Below are 22630 nucleotides of genomic sequence, written 5' to 3'. Positions count from 1 at the left end.
TGTAATTAACAGCAACTGTTACTTACCTGTGCCACATAACAGGTGGTGGCAATAAGTAAATCACACGTGCAGGCAGTTAAAATGGATTAAAGTTGGCTCAACCTCTGTCCTGTGTCCTTGTGTGTACCACATTGAGCATGGAGAAAAAAAAGAAGACCAAAGAACTGTCTGAGGACTTGAAAAGCAAAATTGTGAGAAAGCATGGGCAATCTCAAGGCTCCAAGTCCATCTCGAAAGACCTGAATGTTCCTGTGTCTACCGTGCGCAGTGTCATAAAAAAGCCTATGGCCCTGTGGCTAACCTCCCTAGATGTGGACGGAAAAGAAAAATTGACGAGAGATTTCAACAAAAGATTGTGCTGGTGGTGGATAAAGAACCTTGACTAACATGCAAACAAGTTCAAGCTGTCCTGCAGCTCAAGTGTACAACAGTGTCAACCCACACTATCCGTCGGCGTCTGAATGAAAAAATTGACTCTATGGTAGGATATTCAGGAAGACCCCAGGCTGGAGTTTGCCAAAACTTACCTGAGAAAGCCAAAAATGTTTTGGAAGAATGTTCCCTAGTCAGATGAGACAAAAGTAGAGCTTTTTGGGAAAGTGCATCAACAGAGTTTATAGGGGAAAAAAACTAGGTCTTCAAAGAAAAGAACACAGCCTCCGCAGCCAGTCGGAGGTAACCTGATGTTTTGGGATTGCTTTGCTGCCTCTGACACTGGAGTGCTTGACCGTGTGCATAGCATTATGAAGTCTGAGGACTAACAACAAATTTTCCAGCATAATGTAGTGCCCAGTGTGAGAAAGCTGGGTCTCCCTCAGAGGTCATGGGTCTTTCAGCAGGACAATGACACAAAACACACTTCAAAAAGCACTAGAAAATGGTTTGAGAGAAAGCACTGGCGACTTCTAAAGTGGCCAGTAATGAGTCCAAACCTGAATCTCATAGAACACCTGTGGAGAGATCTAAAAATGGCAGTTTGAAGAAGGCACCCTTCAAATCTAAGAGAAATGGAGAAGTTAGCCAAAAAGAATGGTCTAAAATTCCAGCAGAGCTTTGTAAAAATACTCATTGATGGATACCGGAAGTGGTTGTTCGCAAATATTTTGCCTAAAGGTTGTGCTACCAAGTATTAGACTGAAGGTGCCAATACTTTTGTCTGGCCCATTTTTGGAGTTGTGTAAAATTATAATGATTTAACGTTTTTTTTTTCATTCTTTTGTGTTTCTTCATTACAAGCGAAATAAATGAAGATTTTACTTCCAAAGCATTTGTAATTGCAATCATTTTGTGGGAGAAATTAAGCATTATCTGGCAGAATTGCAGGGATGCCAATACTTTTGGCCAGCAGTGTATCTTATCAAAACGGTTCCTTCCAAAACCGTCAAATACTGTATTGGCAAAAGTAGCCCAATGCCTTCTTCTCCCACCCAGAGTCTTTGAAAACAGCACAATTTGGCAGGAAACTGACCAATCTGGCAACGTTGGATGCGATATATTCTTATGTTCCCTAGTGGGACACCGAGGCACTCGGACAGGCCAAGCGAGAGAGGCTTTTCTGCCTCTCGTATAATGAACATTTGCTCGCATAATGAGATTTTCTGTCGTGATGATGCTCGTATCGCGGAAAAACTCAGAAGGTGCTCGTACTGCATCATGAGGGTCCACTCCACTGTATTAAATTCCATGTTCTGCACTCTATTTTTGTTCATAGGCTCTTTCAATGCGAACCTGCGGCCACCTGACCTCCTCTTCAAGGTGATCTTCTGGTTAGGCTACTTCAACAGTTGCCTGAATCCCATCATCTACCCTTGTTACAACCGCGAGTTCAAACTGGCCTTCATTCGCATCCTCCGCTGCCAGTGTCATCAGCGCAGGCGCCCCGGGTGGAGTTCATATAATTACCGCTCGTCTACTTTCAGCTCCTCTGGACATTCACGCAAAGGCTCCAGTGACCAGACCCCCGGCTGCTCCAACGGCAGCCAGCGTACTCTACCATCCTCGGCCAGCCCGAGCCCCAGCTACCTCAGCAAGGGTCTAGCGCCGTGCCCTGAGGGCGAGGCTTTATACACCTGGACTACAAGTCCATCTACACCCAAAGTACTGCCTGGCAGACACACAGACTGCCAGCAGGGATGTTGGGATATGACGCCTGTTAAAGGAGGCGAAGCAGAGGTTGAGCTGACTACTGGAGTTTTTTCTTTCTCCTTTGGAACAGACGTAGACAAGGGTGGAGTTGGAAATGACTTCTTAGAACCACCTTACAATGTGTGACTGTGATTATTTATCCATTTCTCTGTGTTTGACATGAAAGTATCTATAGCTTCTCTGATTTGTTTCTATGAGGGGGCATTGATACAGTTAAGGTAGATGGACAGAAAAGGAGAAAGCTTCGGAATGTTTAATAATATTTTTCCCCCCTCTAGAACCTAGTGAATCAACTGATATAAAATGTGAAAAGCTGTTAGTTTTCAGTGTTTTGAGTTAGCATTGTAATCTTGTGAAATTCAAATATAACATGGTTTGTGCTACTGTGTACCAGCATCTTCATTCCAAAAATGAATGATAGAAATTCTGCAGGACAAATACCCACAAAAAATATTATTACTCAATGTTTTTGTTACATGCATTTCTTGCACTGAGTGTCCTTTATATTGAAGTAAAAATAGAGTTTGTATAACATATTTACACATCTCTGAACGTCACTGCACCCAAATGACCATAAAGATTAGGTCAGACATGATGAGACTTAAGACTTTCCTGACCCGCTGTATCGACAAGTTTAACATTTTTCTGGGAAAGAGGAAACAGACAACTTGAAAGAAATTACATCAATTAGTGGACAATCCGATTACCAGACACTTGTTTGCAGAAGAGAAGAGTGAACGCTTGCAGTGCTGTACTTAGCTCTTCCTATGATGCAGTGAATCCCAACAGTTATTGAGCCATGGCACATATTTAACATTGGAGACTATCGCAACAAAATGTGGATACACAGGGTAATTTGGTACCTTCTTCCAATTAGTTGAGCATTTAAACTGTTCTGAGTGTTACTTATTATTTACTGCAATAGGTAGATAAACAAAAATTGTGTTGATGTTAAAAAATAATAATCCAAATACAATAACATTGTATGACATTGGCATACTTGATAATATTTTACAGAACACAAATGTACCACAACGCAAAGCTTGGGAATAATTATTTTAGTGAACAAATGTGCTCCATTTTTTTTTTTAAATTTAGCCCGTTGAGCATTTACTTTATCAAGACAAATTACATTCTCCCCCTTGGTTCCATCTACCTTAAATACAACATCCACTTCCACTGCTACACGGGTGACACCCAGCTCTACATCTCAAAACTAACCTCATCCCTTCCACAATCCTCTCTCACCCTCTGCCTACAAGACATTACCTCATGGTTCTCCTCTAACTTCCTACTGCATAATAGCTCCAAAACTGAAGTCCTCCTTGTAGGTACCCATGCCATGCTCACTAATGAGAATAACTTCTCTATTTCCATCAATAACGTAACATGATTCCTTCCATCATCCTCGACAGCACGCTCTCCTTCCACTCCCATATTAACGACACTAACAGATCAGTCTACTTCCACCATCATATCTCTCGTCTCCTTCCTTCTCTCACCCCTCCTCCCCACACACACACACCGCCGCCACTCTCGCGTGCAGTCTAGTCACCTCCCGGATTGACTATTGTAACTCACTCCTCTTCGATCTCCCAAACAAAACCCTCCAGAAACTGCAGCTCCTCCAAAACTCAGCAGCACGCTTCATTACTCGAACCCCCACCACATCACCCTCATCCTCCATCAACTCCACTGGCTGAATTAAATTAAACAAAGAATTATAGCCAGGATTGTCCTCATCACCTTCAAAGTACTTGAAGGCCTGGCACAATCCTATACAGTATATCCATAGCAGCAATGGTGATAGACCTACACACAATTAATAAAACATAAAACACCGATATACATTTAAATGTTTATAGGGCAATTTAAATATTTTTACACGGTTTATCTTGTGAACTAAGATTGTTCCATAATCTAACTCTGCGTACAGACGCACGAAAGCTTTTGCGAGTTGTTCTAAATTTAGGAAGTGTGAACTCCCCACAAGCTCTTAATTTGAGAGCGCTTTCTCGAATAGTGAAATGTGTTTGTAAATTTGCCAGTAACATATCGTTAAAAGCTAATCGGAACGGTCTTGAAATGTAATGAATTTAGATTGAAGAAATAGTTCATGGGTGTGGTCCAGAAATCCAGTGTTGCAAATGATGCGAACAGCTCGTTTCTGTACTGTAACTAATGGATTTGTCGTATTGTGATAGGTGTTCCCTCACACTTCCACACAGTATGTAAAATATGGAAGAATCAAGGTACATTAGAGAGTGCATTCTGATCTAGATAAATTTTGACTTTATTCAAGAGGTTTCTTGAAATCTTGGGTTTTATGTGTCTGACATTATACTTACGACACTAACAGATTAGCCTACCTTAGCTTACCTTCGTAATATCGCTTGTCTCCTTCTTTCTCTCACCCCCGTGTGCAGTCTAGTCACCTCACGGATTGACTGTTGTAACTCACTCCTCTTGGTCTCTCAAAGAAATCCCTCCAGAAACTGCAACTCCTCCAGAACTCAGTAGCACGCCTCATTACTCGGACCCCCACCACATTACCCCCATCCTCCGTCGACTCCACTGGCTCCCAATTAAACAAACAATTATATACAAGATTCTTCTCATCACCTTCAAAGCACTTGACGACCTGGCACCATCCTATATATTTAACCTCCTCTGTATTAACCCCCCCGGTTCCAGAGCCAATACACATCTGTTCAATCTTGCTTACCCACCTTGATCCTTAGTAGGGATGGGAATTGATACGATTTTTACGATTCCAATTCCATTATTGATATTGCTTAACGATTCGATTCTTTATCGATTCTAATTTCAGGAAAAAGAAGAACAAACATTTTGATTGGCATCAAGTTTGTTTAATCAGAAGTCACAACCTTACAAACTCACAACGAGGTCAAAAGAGGTACAAAGCCTCAATGCTAAGTGTGGCAATAAGTGGCAAATGCACAAGAATGTGTAACATTTTACTGAAACATTTTTCTAATAGAAATAAAAATTATTGGTATATTTTGGCATATAGGTTATTGTTCTGTCTTTGGCAATGTCCCCAAACTTTTTCCTGTGAGGGCCACATAACTTTTCCCTTCTCTGATGAGAGGCCGGGGTCAGTTTGTAACAGAAAAAGTGTGACGATTGCAGGAGTGCGTAAATGTAAAAAAAAATTATTGTTTTTCAGAAAGCCACAATCAAATAACCCTTTGTGGATTCTTCACGGAACAAAAGTAAATAAAATAATAATATAATATAATAATAATAAATAATAATAGCACTATTAATTAAATAAATAATAACCAAATAACCCTCTCTGAGTTATTCACTGAAAAAGGCCAGGAAATAAATGACACTACTGAGGGAGAAAAAAACAAAAAAAATTCAAAATGCTCTCTGAAATTGTTCAGGGGGTCGGACCAAATATGGAGCCGCGGGCCGTAGTTTGGGGACCCCTGTTTTTATTTACTAGTATATTGAAATGCATGCCTTTTAGTTTTTATGGCGCTTTCACGCTCATGTGGTGGCGCCCTTGCGCTTCCTCACGCGAAGAAGAACACGCTCACGTGAAGAAGAAGAATGCCGCATCCAAGCGAGTGAGAGAGTTAGTGAGAAAGGGAAACACTGCCACGAGCCTACGTTCTTTGTTAATGTTTGTAAAATATCTAAAGAGCCAACGCCTGTATGTATCATCTTCTGTGTTGTTGTTGTGTGTTTCCACTCGCGATCGGACACTTAAATCCAGTTGTGTAGTGGTTTAAACGATGTGCTAATGCTAGCGAACGCATGCTAACTGTTATTACTGTGTTAGCAGCTAATCATCGCTGATTTACGTTGATGCAATCCTGTTTGTTATTGGGGACGAAATTGATTTGTTTCATTTCTATTTTTAGTTTCAAGTGATGGTTGAATAAAGTCAGCAAATTATACTAACGTCTTCTGCATCGTCATTTGGGAGTTTAGCTAGCTGAATAGCCAGGACTGAGCCTTAGAGTCTCGGTGAGGACAGTGCAGTCTATTCCCTCCCGATGCAGTTATTTCCATCTCACAATGACTGCAGGTCGCTTTGTTGTAATTTTTCATAGTGAAGTGAAGACACACTTTCGAGCGTTCGAACCTACGTGCTGTCATTGTTATGTTTACGGCGGCAATGCTCGTGCTAAACTATCATAACCTTTCATTTTCACCCTTTTTCCTGGTGAAACCACTTTGGAGCTAGTGGTTCTTGGCGCCATGCTAGTTTTGATGCGTCTGGACAACAAGACACATCACGACGCAATATGCGTCTTTAGGGATCGTTAAAGGGATCGTTAAAGCTTTTTCATTGTGATGTCGAGGCCTCGAAACACTCGGAACCGGAATCGGATTTCGATTCCCATCCCTAATCCTTAGCTGTTTTTATCTCGACCTTTTAATTTTCTATTACTTTTATCCTGGTTTTGTGTTTGTTAATTTTTAATCTCTTTCTCGTACAGTCTCCTTGGGGGGTTTCAAAGGCACTTGAAATAAAATGCATTATTATTATTAAATATTTATTGTTTGACGTAGAAATGTATTTTCACAAAAAAAGGATTAATCAACCCTTAAAAAAATACAGTTGGGCAAATAAGTATTTAGTCAACCACTAATCGTGCAAGTTCTCCCACTTGAAAATATTAGAGAGGCCTGTAATTGTCAACATGGGTGAACCTCAACCATGAGAGACAGAATGTGGAAAAAAAACCAGAAAACCAGTTTGATTTTTAAAGAATTTATTTGCAAATCATGGTGGAAAATAAAAATTTGGTCAATACCAAAAGTTCATCTCAATACTTTGTTATGTACCCTTTGTTGGCAATAACAGAGGCCAAACTGTATGTACACAGCAGTAATTACAGTGGGGCAAATAAGTATTTTGTCAACCACCAATTGTGCAAGTTCTCCTACTTGAAAAGATTAGAGAGGCCTGTAATCCAACTTCCTCCTACTTAACAGCTCCAAAACAGAAATCCTCTTGGTTAGTACCACCGCAACGCTCTCTAATGTCCATAAGTTCTCTATTACAATAAACAATTTACCGATCTCTCCTTCGTCTCAGGTTAAGAGTCTGGGTGTCATCCTCAACAGCACACTTTCCTTCCGGTCACATATCAGCAGCATCACCAGATCAGCCTATTTCCACTTTCGCAACATTTCTCGCCTCCTCCCTTCTCTCACCCGCCATACCGCTTCCACCCTGGTCTGTAATCTAATAACCTCCTGGCTCGATTATTGCAACTCACTGCTCTTCGGTCTTCCTAACAAGTCCCTCCAGAAACTTCAGCTCCTCCAGAACTCAGCAGCACGCCTCATCACACGAGCCCCCGCAACACACCACATTACCCCCATCCTCCGTCAACTTCACTGGCTTCCCGTCAAACAAAGAATCAATTACAAGATCCTCATCATCACCTTCAAAATACTCGATGCCCTGGCCCCTCCCTACCTTTGCGATCTTCTCCGTCTAAACAATCCAACCCGTTCACTTCGCTCTACCACTATTCCTCCCCTCTCCGTCCCCCGTGTCCGCCTCTCCACCTTTGGTTCCAGAGCTTTTAGTCATTGCGCCCCCCAGCTCTGGAACTCCCTACCCCCTGATCTCCGCAGCATATCTACTCTATCACTTTTCAAATCTAGACTGAAAACACACCTGTTCACTCTTTCTTACCCACCATAACCCCTAGCTGTCATATTTTTACTTCTTTTTATTGTGCTTTTATTTTTTATCCTTTTAATACCTTTTTATCGTACTGTGATTCCATGTCTCTTGTGAAGCGTCTTTGTGTGTTTGAAAAGCGCTCTAGAAATAAAATGTATTATTATTATTATTATTATTATTATTAATTGTGCACTGGGTAGCACATCACAAACTGCCTGAATGAGGAACCTAATGCACTGAGGCGCAGCTCTCCATAGCTCCGCCCATGTCACTTTCCTCTCCATTGCATTCTCCCATCTTGTCCAGGCTCCCTGTTGTTTCATTGCCACGGCCATGCAGGATCTTGACTTAAGTATTATGTATTTATTTTGTTTTTTTTTATTTTTTTATTTTTATTTTTTGGTATTTTTTTTAATATTAATAATTGTTCCTCTCAGTTTATGAATTATACATATTAACTGTATGCTTTAATGAATGTATTAATTTATAAATTAATAAAATGTGGGTAAAAACAATTTAAAAAGAATACATGAAAAACCACAGAAATAAACTGTTTTTTTTCATAGTATTTAAAAAAGTGCATGATAAATGTTATTTTTTACTCAGATGGATTTACCTATTCATTTTCATCAAAAATTTGTTGTAAATTCTGAGGAAAATAACTCGTGTTTCACCAAACTTATTTTTTCTTTTCAGAACAAGTAAGCCTGTTTACATTTGAACATTTGAGTGCTCGCAACTAAGATGTACCGATTTGTAATTGGCTCCCAGTCTTAAGCACTGCCTTTTATAATTTTTTTGTTGTTGTTTTGTGTTCTGTTAAGCACTTTGGTTAGGCATGTGCGAAAACCCGCACCCTAACTATAAAATGGTGTCCCTGGATTTGTCATCTTTCTGTGATTCCAGCCCCGCATGCACTCTTGTGGCAAGCATTGATGCTATCATCAAAGAAACTTATGGTTTACTCCAAATTCAAGGTCATGGTCTTGTTTTGAAGCTGACTACATGGTGGATACACAAATACTAATTTCAAGAACAATGAGGTTAGTTTAGGTCACTTCTTAAAGATTTCAATATTGAGGACTGTATGTACATTTTTATACAAAGAATTATATCAAATTGTGATTTGTACCTGCTAAATGCCTTATAGTTCAAGGCCTAGCCATATTGGCTATTAGGCATATGCCTGTAGTTATGGTTTTGAAATCCATTCTATTCTATTGACCACAATGATCTATCTAAATGGTACGGAATTGCACTTAAACGGCACTTAACAATTTTCCCCCCTATTTTAATCTTATCTAGATTTGTTTTTAACTTAAATTATGGGTATTTTTAAGCAGGAAATCGGCATGTTCTTATTGTTGTCAGAAGCACAATGTATCAAGTGTGTATTTTTTAAAAATAGGTCATTTTATTGGTCAAAAGTCAGTCATTGTAAGGTCACAGGTTAAGTAATATGCCATTATTTTTCAGGAATATGAACGTCAAAGAAGTTGATTTGACGCAAGAAAATGTGGACCAATTTATCAAGCTGATTGGTAAGAGGTCAAGGGTTGTGCCTAAATAGGTCAAAGGTCAAGTTATTGGGTCAAATTTCAAGTACGCGACGTGCATGTCACAAACATTATGTACTGAAAATTTTATTTATAAAAAATAAAAATTAACTGAGATATACAGTCATCCCTCGCGCTTCAAACTTCGTGCCCTCAGTCCATCGTGGATTTTTTTTTTTTTCAATAAAAATAAATAAATACAGATTATCTGTCCCGAGCCGATCGCTACGTCTCACGCTCACTCCCTCCTTCCTACTCCCTACTCTTTGTTCATCAAAGAGTGAACTGGAGTTGCTTATTAAGGTAAACAATGACTGACAGACGGTTAAGCTTTGATCTTGCCAGAGACTCGACCTTTAAAGGTTCGCATGCGTCAATCATCATTTAACTTGTTAAACAGTTTCTGTGGCAACTCCTTGTGTGTAAGTGAGCAGCTGGAGCGGATTTGAGTGGACACTCAATCAAGCATTTAATAAAGAGAAGCTTTTTTTTTTTTTTTTTTAACTTTTTTTTTTAATGGATTGGGCGCGTACTTTATTCTCATTTAAAAATAATTCTGTAGGACAGTAACATGTTTAAAACTTATCATAATTATTACATTTAAAGTGCTTAAAAAGCATTGACTATAGATACATAAAAGGTTTTTTTTCATTACACTTTGGGGAAAAAGGTAAAAAAAAAAAAAACTATTTTATGTATCTCTTTACAATGATAGATCTGAATAAATACATTGAAGAGTTTGTTTGTTTTGTGATCAGGGGGCACGCAACTTGGCGGTTTTTCACTTATCGCGTCGGGCTCTGGTCCCCATTAACAGCGAAAAACAAGGGATCACTGTATCTTAAAACATTCAGAGTCCACTATAAATCATTCTTATTTGGATCACAAAAAGTAATAGGGTTTTTGTTATTGTGTCAATGGGCCAATTATTAGTGCACAGTGTATCACAAAAGTGAGTACACCCCTCGCATTTCTGAAGATATTTAAGTATATCTTTTCATGGGACAACACTGACAAAATGAGACTTTGACACAATGAAAGTAGTCTGTGTGCAGCTTATATAATAGTTAATTTATTTTCTCTTCAAAATAACTCAAAATATAGTCATTAATATTTAAACCCCTGGCAACAAAAGTGAGTACAGCCCTTAGTGAAAGTTGTCAATATTAACATACGCACAACATGTCAACTGTCAATATTTTGTGGCCACCACTATTATCCAGAACTGCCTTTACTCTCCTGGGCATGGAATTGGCCAGAGCTTCACAGGTTGCCACTGGAATTCTCTTCCACTCCTCCATGACGACGTTGCTGAGCTGCCGGATATTTGAGACTTTGCGCACCTCCGCCTTCCGCTTGAGGATCCCCCAAAGATGTTCTATTGGGTTCAAGTCTGGAGACATGCTTGGCCAGTCCATCACCTTTACCCTCAGCCTCTTCAGTAAAGCAGTGGTCATCTTGGAGGTGTGTTTGGGGTCAATGTCATGCTGGAACACTGCCCTGCGACCCAGTTTCTGGAGGTAGGGGATCATGCTCTGCTGCAGTATTTCACAGTACATGTTGGAGTTCATGTTTCCCTCAATGGAATGTAACTCTCCAACACCTGCAGCACTCATGCAGCCCCAGACCATGACATTCCCACCACCATGCATGACTTTAGGCATGATAAATTTATCTTTGTACTCCTCAACTGGTCGCCGCCACACATGCTCGACACCAGACATGTCCAAAGTGCAGCCCGGGGGCCAAATGCGGCCCGTGGTCAAATTTCATCCAGCCCCCAGCCTCTGTCTAAGATCAATAACGCCTGGCCCGCACACAGACTTACTAAAATAGTCAGCAGAACTGCTACCACTATATGAAGTAGCTTATGCACTAAATGCTGCTCCTCATTTACCCACTAAAAGGCAGCAGCACTCTAAGCAACACTACCCCGTGTGATCCTTGACTTCCAATTTTCTAAAATGGCGACAATCAACAAAAAAAAAAAAGTTGACTGCGACGGCTGACGCTTCAAGGATAGGTGGAAATTGGACTATTTCTTCAATAAAATACGCAACAACTGTGTCTGCCTCATTTGCGAAGAGACAGTCGCTGTTTTTAAAGAATTCAATGTGAGGCGATATTACCAAACAAGACATGCTAACATGTACGACAAGATTATGGGGAAGATACGCAGCGAGAAGTTGAAGCAACTTTTGAAGCTAGTTTAATTTCACAGCAGCAGTATTTCGCAAGGGCCCGAGAGTCGAAAGAGAATGCCACAAAGGCTTGTTGTGAGATTGTTGAAATTATGGATTTAAAAAAATAATAAAGCAAATGTACACACAGAATGGCTTGCTAAAATTTGCTTAAATACAGTGCTGCTCAAAAGTTTGTGAACCCCCTCAACATTTTGGAATTTTCTATTATTTCAACCTGATTTCCTAATCAATCAATTCAGTAGTTTTTTTTTTTTTTTTTAACAGTTGTGTTGTCGAGACTAAATTAAAAAGAGTTTTCATCAACTGATGTAGGTGCAAAATTGAACTGTTTGGTCACAACCAAAACCGCCATGTCTGGCGAAAAGTCAACACTGCATACCACCAAAAGAACCTTCTCCCAACAGTGAAGCATGGAGGTGGGAATGTCAAGATCTGGGCTTGCTTTTCATCCTCAGGACCTGGACAACTCCACATAGTCCAGGGAATCATGAATTCTGAGGAATATTGTCAAATCCTAGAACATAACCTGACGCCATCTGTTTTGAATTTAAAGCTTGGCAGAAGGTGGATCATGCAACATGATAATGATCCAAAGCATTCCAGCAATACAACCAAGGAATGGCTGAAAAAGAAGAAGATTCGTGTTCTGGACTGGCCCAGTCAAAGTCCTGACCTAAATCCCATTGAAATGCTGTGGCGGGACCTGAAGCGAGCAGTTCATGCCAGACGCCCATCAAACCTCTCTCAACTGACTGCGTTCTGCAAGGAAGAATGGGCAAAAATCCCCCAAAGTAGATGTGAGAGGCTGATTAGTCACTACAGAAACCGTTTGGTTGAGGTAATCTCTGCAAAAGGAGGCGCAATATCCTATTAACTGAAGGGGTTCACATACTTTTGCACACATGATATCTGAGTTTTTCTTAAATCAACCACTTTTGTTAAATAAAGAATGACAATATAACTATTTCTTTTGTTTCAGTCCATTATTTGGAATGTCAGTATTGTGGATTTGGGTATAACTTAACATTTAATAAGGTTATTTTAGTTTTTTTTACAAAAAATCTGACCATCGCTGTGGGGTTCACAAACTTTCGAGCAGCACTGTATATTATTCTGCGTAAAGAACATCAGCCAAGGTCGGCCCCCCACATTTTTACCACACCAAATCTGGCCCCCTTTGCAAAAAGTTTGGACACCCCTGCTTGACACCATCGGAACCAAACAAATTAATCTTCGTCTCATCGGACCATAGGACATGGTTCCAGTAAACCATGTGCTTTGTTGACATGTCTTCAGCAAACTGTTTGCGGGCTTTGTGTACCGTTTCCAGAAGAGGCTTCTTTCTGGGGTGACAGCCATGCACACCAATTTGATGTAGAGTGCGGTGTATGGTCTGACTAACACTAACTAACAGGCTGAGCCCCCACCTCTTCAATCTCTGCAGCAATGCTGACAGCACCCCTGCGACGATCTTTCAAAGAAAGCATTTGGATGTGACGCTCAGCACGTGCGCTCAGCTTCTTTGGACGACCAACCCGAGGCCTGTTCTGAGTGGACCCTGCTCTTTTAAAACGCTGGATGATCTTAGCCACTGTGCTGCAGCTCAGTTGCAGGGTGTGGGCAATTTTCTTGTAGCCTTGGCTATCTGCATGTAGCGCAAAAATACATCTTTTAAGATCCTCAGAGAGTTCTTTGCCATGTGGTGCCTTGTTGGAACTTTCAGTGACCAGTATGAGAGAGTGTGAGAGCTGCACTACAAATTTGAACACACCTGCTCCCTATGCACACCTGGACCTAGTAACACTAACGAGTCACATGACATTTTGGAGGGAAAATGACAAGCAGTACTCAATTTGGACATTTAGGGATGTAGTTTCTAAGGGGTGTACTCACTTTTGTTGCCAGGGGTTTAGATATTGATGGCTATATATTGAGTTATTTTGAGGGGGAAATTAATTAACTCTATTATATAAGCTGCACACAGACTACTTTTCATTGTGTCAAAGTGTCATTTTGTCAGTGTTGTCCCATGAAAAGATATACTTAAATATCTGCAGAAATGCGAGGGGTATACTCACTTTTGTGATACGCTGTACTTTTCCCCCTATAACTTTTTTTCTGTGTGGAATTTTTGAATGAGATAAGGAGTGACATCATTGTGTCAGTGAGCCTTGTGGGATTCAAGCAAAAGTTAGTGATTTTTTTTTTTTCCCCAAGTACCTCTTTTGATACAGCTGCGGCTGTTGTGAAAGCGCTTTATAAATGAACTTAAATTGGGTGGATTTTTATTGGTCATACGTACAGGATGTGTCAATTTGCCTCAGGAAAATCTCTGTCACACAACATTCTAATGAATGCATTTGAACGGAGATACACGTGTAGTAATGTACATATCTTACTAAAGAATGCAGCTTTTCTGAAGGAACATCACAAAGAACATGTTTATGTCCTCTTGATGTGTGACTGACATACTCAAGTATGCGTGAGGCCGGTTTAGTTGGCAGTGTTTCAACAAGAACACGGCATATCTGCGGAAGGCCACTCCTGTTTGGATTTGTCTGGTGCAATCTCTCCTCATACCTTCTTTTCTTTCGCCGGGATGTCTTTCGCTGGGAAATATGAGCTTGAGAGTCAAGAAAACTACGAAGACTTCCTCAAAGCAATTGGTATTGGATTTGTTTTCCGGTCAAATTACAAATGTTTGCGATACTTTTATCAAAACGTCTGTGTTTGAATTTTTCGATCTAAGGCCTTCTTAGTGCTAAGACTGACAGCAAAGTACAGACGGAAGTGCTTCAGGATGGGGATGACTTCACATGGACACAAAAGGTCTCCGACTTGACTTGGTTTAATAAATTCACCGCTGGGCAGGAATGTGAGCTGGTGACCATGAATGGCTCCAAATTTAGGGTAAGTGAATGAGCTTTAGGGTATGAAGTATGCTCCAGTTGAAAGTTTTAAGACAGGAGTTTATTGGTTTTACAGGCACCAGTCAGCATGGAAGGTGGGAAGATTTCAGTGCAATTTCCACAATACCTCTTCACAGCTGAGATGGTGAATGATAAATTGGTGATGGTGAGTATAATCTATCATCACATAGGTCATGTGACATGTTATGAAAAATTTACTTTTTAGTCTAAGGGGGTGTCAAACTCGCAACCCAGGGGCCACACCTGGCCCGCCACGCATTGAATGGCTAAAATAACATTTTTAAGAAATTACTAAACAATGAAACTACCCCATTTTCAGCACTATAAGGCGCATCGGAATATGAGGCGCACCTTCAATGAATGGTCTATTTTATAACTTTTTTCATAAATAGGGCGTGCCACCTTATAAGGCACAGTAGTAGTAGTGGTGGTTGGGGTTGCGTTAGTACTGCGCTAAAGGTAATGTCATGCCATGATTAAGCAATATTGATCCATATATATATATATATATATATATATATATATATATATATATATATATATATGGCGCATCTCATTATAAGGCGCACTGTTTGTTTTTAAGAAAATTGAAGGCTTTTAGGTGTGCCTTATAATGCGGAAAATACGGTACTAAGGGTTACAGAATTCAGAACATTTACAAATTAAAACTAATTTTTTTTAAAGTGAAAATGAAATAACAGGATATTTAGTGTTTCACTTTATGTTTATGATTAACAAGATTATTTACTTCAAAAAGTAATATGAAATTTAGGGCTGTCAAAATTATCGCGTTAACGGGCGGTAATTAATTTTTTAATTAATCACGTTAAAATATTTGACGCATTTAACGCACACGCCCCGCTCAAACAGATTAAAATGACAGCACAGTGTCATGTCCACTTGTTACTTGTGCTTTATGGTGTTTTATCGCCCTCTGCTGGCGCTTGGGTGCGACTGATTCTATGGGTTTCAGCACCGTGAGCATTGTGTAATTATTGACATCAACAATGGCGAGCTACTAGTTTATTTTTTGATTGAAAATTTTACAAATTTTATTAAAATGAAAACATTAAGAGAGGTTTTGATATAAAAATTCTATAACTTGTACTAAGATTTATCTTCAAGTCTTTCTATCCATGGATCGCTTTAACAGAATTTTAATAATGTTAATGCCATCTTGTTGATTTATTGTTATTCATTCATTCATTTTCCATGCCGCTGATTTATTGTTATAATAAACAAATACAGTACTTATGCACAGTATGTTGAATGTATATATCCATCTTGTGTCTTATCTTTTCATTCCAACAATAATTTACAAAAAAAATATGGCATATTTTATAGATGGTTTGAATTGCGACTAATTACGATTAATTATTTTTTAAGCGGCGGCACGGTGGCTGAGTGGTTAGCACGTCTGCCTCACAGTTCTGAGATCAAGGGTTCAATCCCGGGCTTCGGCCTTCCTGTGTGGAGTTTGCATGTTCTCCCCGTGCCTGCGTGGGTTTCCTCCGGGGACTCCGGTTTCCTCCCACATCCCAAAAACATGCATGGTAGGCTGATTGAACACTCTAAATTGTCCGTAGGTATGAGTGTGTGCGTGAATGGTTGTATGTCTCCTTGTGCCCTGTGATTGGCTGGCAACCAGTTCAGGGTGTCCCCTGCCTACTGCCCATAGTTCGCTGGGATAGGCTCCAGCACCTCCGCGACCCTCGTGAGGAAGAAGCGGCATGGAAAATGAATGAATGAATGAATGAATGAATATTTTTAAGCTGTGATTAACTCGATTAAAATTTTTAATCGTTTGACAGCCCAAATGAAAATATAAGGCACATATCTCTCTTTTTTTTTTAATATATGATCAAATAAATAAGACGTATACTCTTTTTTTCACATTTTGTTTGGGGGGAAAAAACAAATGAAAAAAATAAAATTTGCTAAACAGAGGCTTTATAAACAGAATTACAACTATTTTAAGGTGAACAATGACTCGAAATTAGTTGAATTTTTCTTTTATCCCAGACAATTGTTTTAGGTTGTTTTATTTACCTTTCAATATCAATACAATTAATGACTCAAAATGATTTAACAAGCTAAATGGATTTCAGTTCATGTGATCATCGATTAGTTGTCGATCAATCGTGGCAGCCTTAGTTGCCAGAAATAAAAGCCTTCTGTAGGAAGCCATAAGTACGATGGGGCCCCCGACAAAGATGAGTTAAGCAATACCTTAGGATTTCAGAAAGAGGATGGTAGTTAGCAACTGCTGAGGCAGAATATGGGGTGAAACCTTGAGTGACAACTGACGACCTGCGACAGAACTCGTCTGGTGGAGAAGGAGGTTTTGGGATAGTGTGCTCTGCTGCGACAATATAAAGTTGGATGTCTTGATATTCAGAGAAAGAAGAACAAGGCATATAAACAAAACATCTTGCCCGCTTTATAAGTGTAAAATGTTCTGTTTGTAAGCAGTCTTAATTGGTCATTTTAAAGCTACAATTTAGCCATTATTATGTCAGAAAAGTCCTCACAGGTACTAAATGCATGGCACCCACTGTTGTAACCCTCCCTGAGTGGTCAAACCTCATTAATTATGACAGTGGTGGAATGTAACGTTTTTGTGTATCCGTTCTTTACTTGAGTTTAAATATGATGTGGTACTTTTTACTTTTACTTCACTACATTTTACATCAAGTATCTGTACTTTTACTTTTACTTCACTACATTTTACATCAAGTATCTGTACTTTTAACTCCACTACATTTCAAATTATCGCCTGTGTTACACGTTACTTTTGTTTTCTTTTCTTTTCATTGTGAATTGATAGTTTCATTTTCATGCCTTTGGCGCAATCGACAAACTCTGTGCAACTATACTGTAATTGAGCACTAGAAGCAGCAACACGAGTACAAGCAAGATTAGGCAGCTGAGGTGATAAAAACCAACAGTGAAAGCAGTGTGCCTACAAATGGGTGCTGCACACTCTTGTTCAGTATGTGGGGATATGCACCTGATTGTTGTAATAGTTAACTTTGCTAAAGTAAGTTTAGAAGGTTTTTTTTTTGTAGCTAGTTATATTTGCTTACAGTGCAGTCAATTTTATTGCTTGTTTTTTTTTTTTTTTAATTCTGCAGAGTTTTAAATAAAACTGAGCAATAAATGAATTTTCTGGTTCTTTGAATATTGGCATAGATATCTGTATGTATAAATATACGTACAGTGGGGCAAATGAGTATTTAGTCAACCACTAATTGCGCAAGTTCTCCCACTTGAAAATATTAGAGAGGCCTGTAATTGTCAACATGGGTAAACCTCAACCATGAGAGATAGAATGTGGGGGGAAAAAAAAACAGAAAATCACATTGTTTGATTTTTAAAGAATTTATTTGCAAATCATGGTGGAACGTAAGTATTTGGTCGCTACCAAAAGTTCATGTCAATACTTTTTTATGTACCCTTTGTTGCCAATAACGGAGGCCAAACGTTATCTGTAACTGTTTACGAGCTTTTCACACACTGTCGCTGGTAGTGTGGCCCATTCCTCCATGCAGATCTCCTCTAGAGCAGTGATGTTTTGGGTCTGTCGTTGGGCAACATGGACTTTCAACTCCCTCCACATATTTTCTATGGGGTTGAGATCTGGAGACTGGCAAGGCCACTCCAGGACCTTGAAATGCTTCTTACAAAGCCACTCCTTTGTTGCCCTGGCTGTGTGTTTGGGATCATTGTCATGCTGAAAGACCCAGCCACATCTCATCTTCAATGCTCTTGCTGATGGAAGGAGATTTTCACTCAAAATCTCTCGATACATGGCCCCATTCATTCTTTCCTTTACACAGATCAGTCGTCCTGGTCCCTTTGCAGAAAACCAGCCCCAAAGCATGATGTTTCCACCCCCCTGCTTCACAGTGGGTATGGTGTTCTTCAGATGCAATTCAGTATTCTTTCTCCTAGAAACCAGTGTTTCTACCAAAAAGTTCTATTTTGGTTTCATCTGACCATAACACATTCTCCCAGTCCTCTTCTGGATCATCCAAATGCTCTCTACCGAACCGCAGACGGGCCTGGACGTGTACTTTGTTCAGCAGGGGGACACGTCTGGCAGTGCAGCATTTGACTCCCTGGCAGTGCATTGTGTTACTGATAGTAGCCTTTGTTACTATGGTCCCAGCTCTCTGTAGGTCATTCACTAGGTCCCCCCGTGTGGTTCTGGGATTTTTGCTCACCGTTCTTGTTATCATTTTGACGCCGCGGGGTGAGATCTTGCATGGAGCCCCAGATTGAGGGAGATTTCTTTACACCAAGCGAAGAGTGAAGAGTTACAGAAAACGTTTGGCCTCTGTTATTGCCAACAAAGGGTACATAATAAAGTATTGAGATGAACTTTTGGTAGTGACCAAATACTTACTTTCCACCATGATTTGCAAATAAATTCTTTAAAAATCAAACAATGTGATTTTCTGTTGTTTTTTTTTTTCCACATTCTGTCTCTCATGGTTGAGGTTTACCCATGTTGACAATTACAGGCCTCTCTAATCTTTTCAAATAGGAGAACTTGCACAATTGGTGGTTGACTAAATACTTATTTGCCCACTGTATATAAATATACGTTTACATATATGTCACATTTTTGCATTGGGAGAAAATACTTTTACTTTTTACTTGTAAAGCATATTTTAAAGCAAGTATTTTTTGTACTTGAGTACATTGTTTTTCTTTGATAATGAATGAATGAATGACTTGTACTTTTACTTAAGTAAAAAATTGCCCCTGTGTTTGTACTTTTATCTAAGTAAAAAATAAAAATAAAGTGAGTACTTCATCCACCACTGAATTATGATGACTCAATATTCTCATGTTGCAGAAATGCATCACTCCTGGAGAGAAGGGTGTGACTTTTACAAGAGTTAGCAAGAGGATCTAAGGCTGCGAGACCCAACATGCTTGATAGGAACAGAAGCTGAACACACACAAGATTATACTGTAACTCCTTTATCGACAGAAACCAGACAAATGCAGTAAATGTAAAACGAAATAAATTGTCTGGTGACTTGAAGTGTGGTTTTACATTACAGAGTAACTGACAGTAGCATCACCTGGTTTCATCTGCCACCATTTATTGTATTCAATAAAATTATCACGTCACTCATTTTGACTCATTGATTTTCCATGAAGGGGTTGGTGAAAGCAACACCTAGCTACACTGCAAAGCCACTTTCTGAGATGATTAAAATATGTGCAGTTTAAATGTGCCCCGATCTTAAATTAAAACTCCTAAATGTGGTGTGCAGACTACCTCAATCCTGGAAGTCTTGCATTGCCGAGCTACCACCTCTAGAAGACGCTCTCGCCCTGTGGGGACGAGTCACACCAAGGGGTTCGTTTTTTCGATAGGGTATAAAATGGCATTAGGCTCCATAAAGCATGAACTACAATAAAATACAACTTTTCTGCTGAATATAGGGTCTTTTAGCCCTTAATACCGCAAGAGTCATGACAAATCAGGGAATTTGTAGTTCATCGGCGGTTGGGACTTATCCCATGGAGCCTAATACTTCATGTTCCCCAAACGTTAATAGGCCACAGAATTAGGTACAAAATGACCAATTTAATGACCAATTTATTGAGCTTAACTAAATCGTTCCAGAATTGGAAGACACTTTCTGTCTCCACCATTGTGAAATTTTTCATAGGCCTATTCCACGCCAAAATACTGCATACTGTATATGGATCTTTTGTTGTTGTTATTATTATTAGTGGGTGCCATTTGGACGTAACAGAGTGGATGCTAATAGGCGGGACATTTTGTGCTAAAGTTAGCCCTTAGCCTAGCTTTGCTAGCATAAAAGCTAACATGACTTCGAATACTTGATGAGAAATATATAATTTTTAGGGCTGTTAAACGATTAAAAATTTTTATTGAGTTAATCACAGCTTTAAAATTAATTAATCGTAATTAATCGCAATTCAAACCATCGATTAAATATGCCATATTTTTCTGTAAATTATTGTTGGAATGGACAGATAAGACACAAGACGGATATATACATTCAACATACTGTACATAAGTCAAGTTATAGAAATTTTATATTAAAACCCATCTTAATGTTTTCGTTTTAATAAAAATTTGTAAAATTTTCAATCAAAAAATAAACTAGTAGCTCACCATTGTTGATGTCAACCCATAAAATCAGTCGCACCAAAACGCCAGCAGAGGGAGACAAAAAACACAAGTAACAAGTGGACATGACACTGCTGTCATTTTAATCTGAGCGGGGCATGTGCGGTAATTGTGTCAAATATTTTAACGTGATTAATTTAAAAAATTAATTAACGCCCGTTAACGCGATAATTTTGACAGCCCTAATAATTTTTCAAATAAATCTTTTGAAATGGTTCAATTAATTTCACTGATATATAGCTTCGACAGAGTGGACACATGATAAACAACCACACTGAACGTATTTCATAAAACTGCCAAATCTGAGGTTTAAAGGAGGTAAAAAATAAAATTGCTTACCACAGATGAATTTCCCGCTGCTGGTGTTATCGCAGAAGAGTGATGTCATTAATAAATTTTTTTTTTTCTTAAAGTGACACCAACAAACAGAGAGGACAGTGAAATTGGGGACAAACAGAAAACTTTTTTTTTCTTCCAAAAGAAATCATCCACATCACATGATTAAAGATAATTATTTGGGATTTTTTTTTCCTACTTTATATTAGTTATGTATAGAATAAATCTGAATGAAACACACTGGCGGCGTAGAAAAATTCCATCACAACCTTTTACCAGAAGTAGGATAAATTTAAAAAACATATTAATATTAATAAATAAAATTTAGAGGAAATAAATTCCAAAACTACCTTTTACCAGAAGTAAATTAAGTAAAAGTAAAAAAAAAAATAATAATAATAATAATAAATAAATGAATCAAATTTAGACGTGTGTACTATTGAATTTATAATGGAGGGCAATTGATAATGCACCCAAAAAATAAGTTGAATGTTTGCTGGGTGAGACGGGATGCCGTTGTGTGAATTTTTTTCCAACTTTAGCGAAAATACAGCCCAATATATACTGTGGACACAAATGGCAACCTATAAAAAAAAAAAAAAAAAGAACCGTATTGAACAATATAGCCTACATATAATCAGTGTTGTTAATAACGGCGTTACAATATAACGGCGTTACTAACGGCGTTATTTTTTTCAGTAGTGGGTAATCTAATTAATTACTTTTCTCATCTTGGCAACGCCATTACCGTTACTGAGGACGGAAAGGCATGCGTTACTATGCGTTACTATATTGGTCGAAAAGTCTGAGGGAGACGGACTCACCGAGACGACGGAGCAGGAGTATGGAGGAGGCAAGAAAGTTGTGACGCCGAGCAAACGCGATGCTAGGTAGCTCCAATAATACATGTTTGTTTTTTTTTTTTGTTTTTTTTTTGTTTTTTTTCCCAATAATACATGTTGTAGCTGATAGCTAGTACAAACTACGCGCGTATGTTATGGAAGATATGGTAGACATGATAGATATCACATGTACTGTACATAGATATAACTAGATGCAAAATGACAGACATGGCACTAAATGAGTTAGTAGACAGCCGCCATCTTAAAGCAGTACTTTTTAGGACGGCTCTGTTGTAGAGAACCTTCCTAGCGAACCTAAGTAACTTTTTAACTTCAAAATCTTGACTTGAATCTATCTTTAAATGATGAAACAGTTTTAAAACTTTCATATGTCGAAAGTAGAGAGAAGGGAACTAATGCAATAATGGGAGCAATTTTAACAACTTTTAACAGCTGATTCAGGGTAAAGGGTAAATTAGGGTAAAGAATTGGGCTCGGGCCAATTGTACCAAAAACCTTCACAAAAAACTTCACATAGTGTGGCCAATGTTTTTTTTTTTTTTTTTGGGAGGGAAAAAAAAAAAAGTAATTATCACCAATTACTTTGCCAAGTAACTAATTACTCTTACATTCAGGTAATTGAGTTACTAACGCAATTACTTTTTGGGAGAAGTAATTTGTAACTATAATTAATTACTTTTTTTCAGTAAGATTAACAACACTGCATATAATTACTTAGTTTCATATAATGTGCTT

The 22630-nt window shown here is 38.8% G+C and overlaps 2 protein-coding genes across 3 annotated transcripts in view; both read left to right on the top strand.

The window, feature by feature from the left end:
- The window catches only part of LOC130924601 (alpha-1B adrenergic receptor-like), a 40307-nt gene extending 35490 nt beyond the window's left edge, over positions 1-4817 (top strand). Inside the window, exons 2-3 of one of the 2 annotated variants that reach the window (XM_057851268.1) lie at positions 1712-1755; positions 1920-2105. In XM_057851268.1, the coding sequence (XP_057707251.1) occupies positions 1712-1755; positions 1920-1952 (77 nt within the window). In that variant the 3' untranslated portion in view covers positions 1953-2105. Of the gene's footprint in view, positions 1-1711 lie in introns of both variants that reach the window. The other variant, XM_057851267.1, reaches the window with a different exon arrangement.
- Positions 4818-14126: 9309 nt separating this feature from the next.
- Positions 14127-19644, top strand: LOC130924054 (gastrotropin-like). The gene is made up of 4 exons (XM_057850373.1): positions 14127-14251; positions 14335-14495; positions 14571-14660; positions 19380-19644. The coding sequence occupies exons 1-4, from the start codon at positions 14185-14187 to the stop codon at positions 19437-19439; spliced, it is 378 nt and encodes a 125-aa protein (XP_057706356.1). The 5' UTR covers positions 14127-14184; the 3' UTR covers positions 19440-19644.
- Positions 19645-22630: the final 2986 nt, after the last annotated feature.

Source organism: Corythoichthys intestinalis, chromosome 11 (genome assembly GCF_030265065.1).
Source record: "Corythoichthys intestinalis isolate RoL2023-P3 chromosome 11, ASM3026506v1, whole genome shotgun sequence".
NCBI lineage: Eukaryota > Metazoa > Chordata > Actinopteri > Syngnathiformes > Syngnathidae > Corythoichthys > Corythoichthys intestinalis.
Note: the sequence above shows the minus strand (reverse complement) of the source record. Positions and strands in the feature narration are given on the sequence as shown.

Bases quoted from the DNA above. Each gene is read 5' to 3' on its own strand.
- LOC130924054 (XM_057850373.1), top strand. From the start codon at position 14,185: ATGTCTTTCGCTGGGAAATATGAGCTTGAGAGTCAAGAAAACTACGAA. The intron at 14,496-14,570 runs GTAAGTGAATGA...TTGGTTTTACAG, and splicing joins TGAATGGCTCCAAATTTAGG to GCACCAGTCAGCATGGAAGG. The intron at 14,661-19,379 runs GTGAGTATAATC...CTCATGTTGCAG, and splicing joins TGAATGATAAATTGGTGATG to AAATGCATCACTCCTGGAGA.